The sequence below is a fragment of the Vulpes lagopus genome, chromosome 11 (assembly GCF_018345385.1).
Source record: "Vulpes lagopus strain Blue_001 chromosome 11, ASM1834538v1, whole genome shotgun sequence".
Taxonomy (NCBI): Eukaryota; Metazoa; Chordata; class Mammalia; order Carnivora; family Canidae; genus Vulpes; species Vulpes lagopus.
Window position 1 is genome coordinate 89,195,221 of NC_054834.1, and position 9,454 is coordinate 89,204,674.

The 9,454-nt window shown below is 43.5% G+C and overlaps 1 protein-coding gene across 3 annotated transcripts; it reads left to right on the plus strand.

Moving 5' to 3' along the window:
- Window positions 1-169: 169 nt before the first annotated feature.
- On the plus strand, window positions 170-6,000 carry LOC121471442 (microtubule cross-linking factor 1-like). Of its 3 annotated transcripts, none has more exons than XM_041722222.1 (2): window positions 170-879; window positions 1,951-6,000. In XM_041722222.1, exons 1-2 carry the CDS (start codon window positions 355-357, stop codon window positions 1,990-1,992), a joined length of 567 nt encoding a protein of 188 aa, XP_041578156.1. In that variant the 5' UTR covers window positions 170-354; the 3' UTR covers window positions 1,993-6,000. The 3 variants fall into 3 exon arrangements, 2 of the variants coding, with proteins under 2 accessions (XP_041578156.1, XP_041578155.1); XM_041722221.1 differs by having other exon boundaries at window positions 175-956; XR_005982690.1 differs by lacking the exon at window positions 170-879 and adding an exon at window positions 1,067-1,742.
- Window positions 6,001-9,454: the final 3,454 nt, after the last annotated feature.

Below are 9,454 nucleotides of genomic sequence, written 5' to 3' on the forward strand. Positions count from 1 at the left end.
GGGAGGGGGCGGAGGAGGAGGGTGGGGAGAGGGGAGGAGCGGCCGGTGGGTGGGGGCCGCGGGCGGCGGGCGGCGGGCGGCGGGGCGCGGCGGGCGGGGGCGGGGAGGGCGCCGGGCGGGCCCCGCCGCCGGCCCGGGACGCGCGGGGGCGCCGGCGGAGGTCGCGCGAGGCCCGGGTCCCGCCGCCGCCGCCGCCGCCGCCGCCCCGGGGGGGCGCCCGACGCGAGGCCGAGCCTGGGGCAGGGCGGGCCCGCGGCGCGGGAGGCGGGCGCCCCCGCGGGGCCTGGCGGGCGGGGCGCGGACCCCAGACCCTTCCTGCCGCGGCCGCGACACCGCCCCAGCGGCGGGGCCGCCATGACAGGCCCCGCGGCTCGGCCCGGCGCCCCCCACGCGCCGCGCGCCGCCTCCCGCCCGCAGCCTCAGGCCGGGCGGCCGCGGGAGCGCGCAGGACCGTCCCTGCGCCGGAGGCACCTGGGGGGTCCCGGGATGTGGGGATGCTCCGCGAGGCGGGGGTCACCCGAGGGCGCCCGGGCGCGTAGGACACACAGGACTGCACTTCTAACGCGAGGCGCCCACGCTGCGCCCCGGCGACAGCCTCGCGGGTCAGGTGCGGGCCCCGTCATACCGGCGGGGAGGACGGGGCTCGCGAGCTTGCCCGACCTGCCCCCAGCCGTCGGTGCGGCGCCGCCGACTCACGAGATCCCTGCTCGGAAACGCAGGCTGCTGGGAATGGTGCGGCGGTGCCGCCCCCGGGCTTCCCCCGCTTGGCTCACCTGCGGGCACCCCCCGCTGGAGGACGCGAGCCGCCCTCTGAGGTCGAGTCGAGTCGGCGGTAGCTGCTCCTCGGGGCACACCTCGGCCCTCTCTGCCCCTCGGCAGGTAGGCACTTCAGCGCCTTACGTCAGCACCACGCCAAGGGCAACGGAGGCCCCCCCTCAGGGCACACCTCTCTGCAGGTAGGCACTTCAGCGCCTTACGTCAGCACCACACCAAGGGCAGCGGAGGCCCCCCCTCAGGGCACACCGGTAGCTGCCCCTCGGGGCACACCTCTCAGCAGGTAGGCACTTCAGCGCCTCAGTCAGCACCACACCAAGGGCGGCGTGGCCCCCCCCTCAGGGCACACCCCTCTGCAGGTAGGCACTTCAGCGCCTTACGTCAGCACCACACCAAGGGCGGCGTGGCCCCCCCCTCAGGGCACACCTCTCTGCAGGTAGGCACTTCAGCACTTTACATCAGCACCACACCAAGGGCAGCGGTGGCCCCCCCTCAGGGCACACCGGTAGCTGCCCCTCGGGGCACACCTCTCAGCAGGTAGGCACTTCAGCGCCTCAGTCAGCACCACGCCAAGGGTGGCGGTGGCCCCCCCTCAGGGCACACCTCTCAGCAGGTAGGCACTTCAGTGCCTTAGCACCAAGGGCTGCGGTGGCTCCCCCTCAGGGCACACCGGTAGCTGCCGCTCGGGGCACACCTCTCATCAGGTAGGCACTTCAGCGCCTTACGTCAGCACCGCGCCATGGGTAAGTCCGGTCCGGGAGGTATGCTGAGAGAGACCACACTGACGTTACCTTGATTACAGTATATTGTTATAATTGCTCTAATTATTAGCGACGATCGCCCATCTCTTACTGCGCCTAATTTGTGAATTAAAATTCATCACAGGTATGTATGTACAGGGAAAACACACACGTAGTATATACGTGATCCGCGTAGGCGGCGCCGTCTGCTATTATCCAGGACTCCAGGTACCCACCGAGGGGCCTCGAAATGTATTTCTGCGCGTAAGGGTGGACTACGGTGATTACACCATGCTCACCCCCGGGGCTGCAGCAGGCTCCCTCGGAAACCCTGGGTGCTGCTCTGTGTCTTCTCCTCCCCCAAGCTCCCCCATCCCGGTGCGCTGTGGAGGATTTCCAAATGTTTCACACCCTCTTTGTTCTTGGACCAAATTAGGTAACATCTGTCCCTGCCATCCGGTTCGCCAGGTTTTGGTAACCTCCGCAACCCCTGCCCAGGGAAGGACCGGCAGTGCCTCCTGGAGAGGCGAGCGGAACCCTCTCTTCCAGCCACAGACACCGCAGCAGCAGCAGCCACGGCTAAAAACCAGGGCTCACGAACACCCAGCTCCTGAGGACACCGGGCTACGCCACAGAAGGGAGATCTTCAAGTCCAAGAGCTCGTGGAATCCAAGTTCTTCATTCTTCTGACGTCAGAATTGGGACCCAGTAAAGAGCAGTATCGGTCTGGGTCCCACGGTGGGTATGTCTCCAGGAGACATTCAAGGAACGGTGCAGTAGCCACCCAAGGACAGAAGGGTGGTCCTCCTGAGGGATACCATTCATAGTACTCATCGTGACAGAAGTTAACACGTATGGATGCTGTGAGCCAGGCAAAGCCCTGGCTCCCATCCGGGTCCCTGAATATGGTCTGGATTCCACATGTGAGCTTTAAGAGTTTCATGTAAAAGCATGCAGTTATATTGAGGCCACTCCAGCAAACTAGAAAAGAGGTTATATATTTGCAGAGAACTTGAACTAAAGACATAACTCCTCCTCCTTCCCCCTCTAAAACGGTATACTCTGGGCATCTAACAGGAAGGGGAATCCGTGGTTCAAGTTTGTGCCCACCCTGCTCCCGGCAACTCTCTCTCTCTCTCTCTCTCTCTCTCTCTTTCTCTCTCTCTCACACACACACACACACACACACACACACAAAGAGCAGGCTGTCTTTTTTGTCGCAGAAAAGGGTGGTTGAGGGAACCCTGGGTGGCGCAGCGGTTTAGCACCTGCCTTTGGCCCAGGGCGCGATCCTGGAGACCCGGGATCAAATCCCACGTCAGGCTCCCAGTGCATGGAGCCTGCTTCTCCCTCTCCTGTGTCTCTGCCTCCCTCTCTCTCTCTCTCTCTCTCTCTCTGTGTGACTATCATAAATAAATAAAAATTAAAAAAAAAAGAAAACTGTTTATATCTTCGGAATCACTGGAGTACTATTTCCCAATAGTGTGTCCTGCTCTACTTCCCAGGATAAATGTTTAACCTCAAGAAAGAGTATTCATTTGTTGGAATGAGATCTCAATCGTGTCTCCCCTCTCCAGGCATTTTTCTCATTTAGTGAACATGCAAGGAGTATCCATTTGCAGGCTTTATGCTCCTTCTATAACCCCCATGGCAAAAATTATAATGCCTGAAGTCATCAGGGACGAAAGCAAAACGAACCAGTCTCTGAGGGATGGGAACTTAAATAGTTGTGTCTTGTAGACTGGTGTTAAATATTGAACTTGCATCTAGAGACCTTGAGGCTCTGTACCAAGAACTACTAGAATTAGCTCATTCACATTTCTGAAGCAAGCCAACAAAAGAACTAGTTTTTCTCCCTAAGAGGTTTACAAAAAAATAATTCTAGGGACGCCCGGGTGGCTCAGGGGTTGAAGGACTGCCTTAGGCTCAGGGCATGATCCTGGGGTCCCGGGATGAGTCCCACATCAGGCTCCCCGCACGAAGCCTGCCTCTCCCTCTGCCTATGTCTCTGCCTCTTTCTGTGTGTCTCTCCTGAATTAATAAATAAAATCTTAAAAAAAAATTAATAATTCTAAACAAACAACTATGCAATCTAAAAGAATACTATGAGACCTGGTACAGTCTAGAAGGATACAGAGGCATTTTTTCATCAAAAAGGAAGTTGTAACGGGAGATTTTCCTTCCCATAACTAAAAAAGATTTCTGAAACCATGAGGCAGATATGTTGAGGCCAAGATTTCTGTAACACTACGGTATCTTGGTACCAAGATTTCTGAAACATTAAGATATCTTGGCACCATGATTTCTGAAGCACCAAGGCAGGTATCTTGGGACCAAAGACCGGATCCCCCCTGTTGTCCTTTTTGACTTGAACCTGTAAAATGGCAAAGGAAGCAGTTTGCCTTCTGACCCCTCTCCCACTGTCTGCCCCTTTGCTCCTTCCCTTCCTCTCTCTCCCTAGGGATCCTAGCCTTTCTACCCTTCAAGGAAAAGGTGACTTCCCTGCTCTACTACTCTCCCTTCCTTTACTCATCAGTTCAAATTTCTGAACCCTTTTTGTTGAGAAAGATGACATACATCCAGAAAAGAAGTTCACAGACAAAATTGTATGATGACTTATCACTAGACAAACACTGATGGCAGGTCATGAATTGCAGTCAGCCTCTAAAAGCCCCTCCCTCCAATCCAGATGTTCATGGTAATTGGCTCGACTTGATTCCCTTAAGGTTTTATTTACAATATTCTTTTTCAAGTAGCTGTAGCTCTTTCATTCTTCTATTGTATGTGACTACCACAGTTTATCCACTCTACTGTTGGTAAGCATCTGGACTATTTCCAGCTTCTTACTATTATTAATGCTGCTGCGAGGAACATTTTGTATATGTCTTTTGATGCACATGTGTATATATTTCTGGATGGTATATATGAGTGGCACTGTGAGGTCATGGTACACATATGTTCAGCTTTGGTAAATCTGCTAATTTCTCAAGTGAATTGTACCAATTTCACCCCCCAGCAGCATAAGTTTCTACAGCTCTTCACATCCTTGAGGATTGGAATATTACTCAAATTTTCACAATAGACATTCTGGTTGAGTATGTAGCCTTATTTCAGACCTTTCCTGATGAATAATGAGGTCGAGTACTTTTTCAGGTGATTATTTGCCATTTGGACATCCTCTTTCGTTAAGTACCGATTCAAGTCTCCGCCCATTTTTATGTTGCCTTTTTTTAATTCTTTTATAGGAGTTCTTCATATATTCTAGTTACCAGATCTTTGTTAGTTAGATTTGGTAAGTGTATTCCTCCATTCTATGTCTTCCATCTTGTAACTCTTAATGGTATCTTTTGACAAATAGAGGTTCTTTTAAGTATTACATAGCCAAAGTTATTTTTTATAGCTATTAGTTTATATCCTGTTAGAAATTTTCTATATCTATTCCAGAAGTTTATTGTTTTGCCTTCCACAGTTAAATCTGTCATCCAACAAGAAGGATATTTTTATCCCAGGGTAGGAAAAGTGTGAAGGTGTGAGGGTGTAAAGATATTTTTTTCCCCCATATAAATAGGTAATTTTTACAGCTTCATTCATTGAAAGGATTTTCCTTTCCTTACAACTTTCCAGTGACTCTTTTGTTATCATTTAATAGTCCACCTGTCCAGGACGTTTTCTGGGCCCTCTCTTCTACTCCATTGGTTTACTTATCAGTATTTATACCAAAATTGTATTGCCTTAATTACGATGTATAAAAATTCTTAATATTCAGTAAAGCAATGCATTTTATTTTGTTCTTCAATTTATTAATTTTAGAATTAGCTTCACGAGTTTTACAAAGAGCTGCTGGGATTTTTTTATTGGCTTGCAATACATCTATAAATCAGTTCAGAGAAAAATAATATTTAAAAAAAACAACATTCTCAATCCAAGAAATTGCTGTGTCTTTCCATTTGGTGTATCTTTAATTTGTTGCAATGATATTTTATAGTTTTCTGCATAGATACTTTGCACGTATTACTAAACATGCTCTTGGATATATGATATATTTATTTGGGTACCTTTTTAAAATTTGATTTTCTATGATCTTTTTATCCACATCATTACTTCCATACATTAATTTTAAAAATTTAACTGAAAACATTTTTAGGTTTTCAATATACATGAATGACCATATATTATTTATGCATAATAATGACAGTTTTATTTATGTCTTTCTAATTTTCATATCTTTTATGTTTTTCTAGCTTTACCACACTGCTTAGGAATTTGAGTACAATGTTGAATACGAGTGAGGATAGCACAGATTTTAGTTTTATTGTTGATCTCAAAGGAGTAGATATTAAATAAAATATTGTCATACATTTGTCATAGATATCCTTTATCAGATAAGGGAGGAGGGCTCCTTCATATTGCTTTTTGCTAAAAAAAGTTTGGGGGTGGGAAGGGGCAGAGAGAGAGGGGGAGAGAGAATTTCAAGCAGACTCCCTGCTAAGCAAGGAGCCTGACTTGGGGCTTGATTTCACAACCCTGAGATCATGACTTGAGCTGAAATCAAGAGTTGGCCATTTAACCAACTGAGCCACCCAGGCACCCCCTGCTAATAATTGTTAATCAGGAGTGGATATTGAATATTATTAAGCTGCTTTTCTGCATCTACTGAGTTGATGGTTTTCCCCCTTGGTTCTAGTAAACCAATGAATAATGTTGACTTTTTAAATGGTAAACTAAACTTACATTAACAGTATAAACCCTACTTATTCTTGCTTATATATTTTTGATGTTTAAAGTTTTTGAAACTATGTTCATGAGTCAAATGGTCTGCAGTTTTCTCATAAAGAAGAAATATATTCATTTATATATAAAATGCATATAAAATAAATATAAAAATATGTTTTACTAAATATATAATATATTTAATAAAGTATATTAAATATTTTATATTAAATATATAATAAGTTTTTTTAAGATTTTACTTTTTTTGAGAGAGAGAGGAAAAGAGAGCAGGGGGAGGGCCAGAAATAGGAATAAGCAGACTCACCACTGAGTGCCAAGCAAACTCAGAGCTTGGTGCCAGGACCTTGAGATCATGACCTAAGCTGAAGTCAGATGCTTAACCCACTGAGCCACCCAGGCATGCCCCTCTCATAATATTCTTATGAAGTGTTCATATAGGGTTATGATGGCCCAGAGATAGAAAGTGGTTTTTGTTTTTCTTTCCTCTAAGGGTATATATAACATTGGTGTTATTGTTCCTTAATTATTGATATAATTTACTTGAAAGCCATATGACCCTGTGGTTTCCTTTGTGGGAAAATGTATAATAAATGATTTAATGTCTTTAATAGTTATAGGACTATTCTTAATTCTTATTACTTCTCATGTTGATTTTGACAAGTAGTATTTTCTAGGAATCTATCTTGTTCATCTAAATTTTCAAATATTTTAGCAGAAAACTATTCGTATTTTCCTTTTACATTTTTAATACATAAAGGTTTTATTGTTTTGCCCTACTCTTTATTCCTAACATTGAATATTTATGCCTTCTCTTTTTTTCTTGATTATATTCACCAGAATTTATCAATTCCAAAGCTTTCCAGGAATGATCTTATTGTTTCTGTTATATAAATAATATAGAATAAAAATAAGCAATATAAACAATACAATTGTTTACTTCTATTTTTATCTTTCCTATTTTCCTCTTTCTATTTTTATCTTTCCTATTTTCCTCTTTCTTTTTTTATCTTTCCTATTTTCCTCTATTTTCTTTGGTTTTATTTGCTCTTCTTTTTTTCTCTAAATTTTTTACATTGCAGTGTTTAGCTCTTTGATATTTAGCTTTTCATATTTTTTTAATATTCACATTTCCAAACATATATTTCCTTCTAGGTATGACCATAGCTGTATCCCTGAAGTTTTAATCAGTTATATTTTCATTACTATTCAGTCCAAAATGTTTATATTCCCATTGTGGTGGTGTTTTTCCTAGCTGTCTTTATATTTTGTTCTTTTTCTAATAGATAGCTTAATCACTTTGTTGTTACAGAATATAATCTATATGATTTCAGTCCTTTGAAATTTGTTGAAACTTGCTTTATGACCCAACATATGGTCAATATTTATAATATTATATGTGTGCTGGAAAATAAGGCGTTTTTGCAGTCCTTGGGTTTACTGTTATATATAATATGTCCATTAGCTCAAACATGTCAACCACGTTGTTTACATTCTCTGTTTTTGTACTGATTTTTTGTTTGTTGTATCATTTTCTGAGAGATGTTCTACTACAATCTCCCACTCTGTGAATTTCTAAATTTATTTTCACTCTGTGTGTCCTATTGTTGCTGTGTTTTAAGGCTGTATTTTTAGAGGTTAGTTTAATGTGTTACATGCAAAACATGTTGTGGCATGTTAGAATGATTGGGTCTTCATGGTAAATTGAAGCAATTAATATGTTTAAATGGCCTCCTTTACTTCAAGTATCTTTTCTGCCTTCAAACATCTTCAACATTTGTCTGATGTTAATACGGTTTGGTTGATGTTTTATGGTACTTTTTTCCCCATACTTTGTGTCATTTTTCTTTAACTTCATGTTTAAAAGTGTCTTTTGTGAATAACATTTGATTAGGGCTTTTTGCTCATTTGATTTTTATCCAATCACATGATCATTGCTCTTAATTGAAACATTTAAACATTTTGGGTTAAATCTCTGTCCCATTGACTGCTCTCTCCTTATCTATTTCTGTGTGCCTTTAATCCTTTTTACTTATCTTCTTTTGGACTATTTCATATTAGTTCATATTTACCCCTCTGTTTATCCATTTGTCCCATCAGATCCACTTTCCATCCTTTTCCACCTGCCCTGGGCTATAGGAAGGTCAATTTTATGGATGACATAAAAGTAATTCCTTGCTCTCTGATATCTGGTTGGTTTTGTTCAAAGGAAGCCACCAGCAGGAGATTAAACAGTGAGGAGAGTATGAAGTTGGGATATCTATTCCCTTTTCCACTATCTGCCAAGTTGCACAGTCCACTGCTTGTGTAGGCGTTACTTGACCCTCCTCATAGGACTATGTGGAAATTTCAGGCTGGGAGAACTGCACAAATGCTGATACTCTGGTTACTGCTGTTGCTGTGAGTGACAAATTGTCCCTTATCTCGGACCCAGGAATCTTGTGTCTTCAGCCAGAGCCCTTGAAACTACAGTAGAATAATTTTTCAGCTTGCAAGTCAGTCAAGTAAAATCTCAGACCCTTCACAGTTCCTGACACAATAGAGTTCTACACTATCTCCTTTTGTTGTATTCTGTTTTGTTTAAACTTGTTCACATCTTTATAAAGAGCTCCTTTATTAAGGTCTCTTAAAGTGACCTACCTTGAGTATGCCATCTCTTTCCCTGTTTTTTAAGTTGGAAGTAATGTACATTTTTACTATTCATTCAATGATTCTATCAGAGATTACAACATATATCCTTGATTAACCAAAATACATTTGTTTAATTTAACCAACTTTCCAGGCAGTGCAAGGATCTTAGAATACTTTATCTCTATTTACCTTTCTCTCAACTTTTATGTCACTGTTTTACATATGAATCTCTGCCTGTCTTGTATATGTATATTGTGACTTCATAATATATCATTAACATTATTTGACACAGTCAATACTCATTTGTTTTTACTCATATGCTTACCTTATTGTTGGTCTTTATTCTTTCTGAAATCAAACTTTAATCTACAATTTCTTCTAATGAGTCTACTGGTGATTAATTATCTGTTTTGTTTGTTTGAAATGTTTTTATTTTACCTTTACTTTTCTACATATAACAACTATATTATTATACCATACAATTCATCACTTCAAGGTACAATTCAATGTCTTTTCATATATACGCAGATTTGTGCGGCCAACATTACAATCAATTTTAAAATACTTTTATCACCCCAGAA

Bases quoted from the DNA above. Each gene is read 5' to 3' on its own strand.
- LOC121471442 (XM_041722221.1), top strand. From the start codon at position 355: ATGACAGGCCCCGCGGCTCGGCCCGGCGCCCCCCACGCGCCGCGCGCC.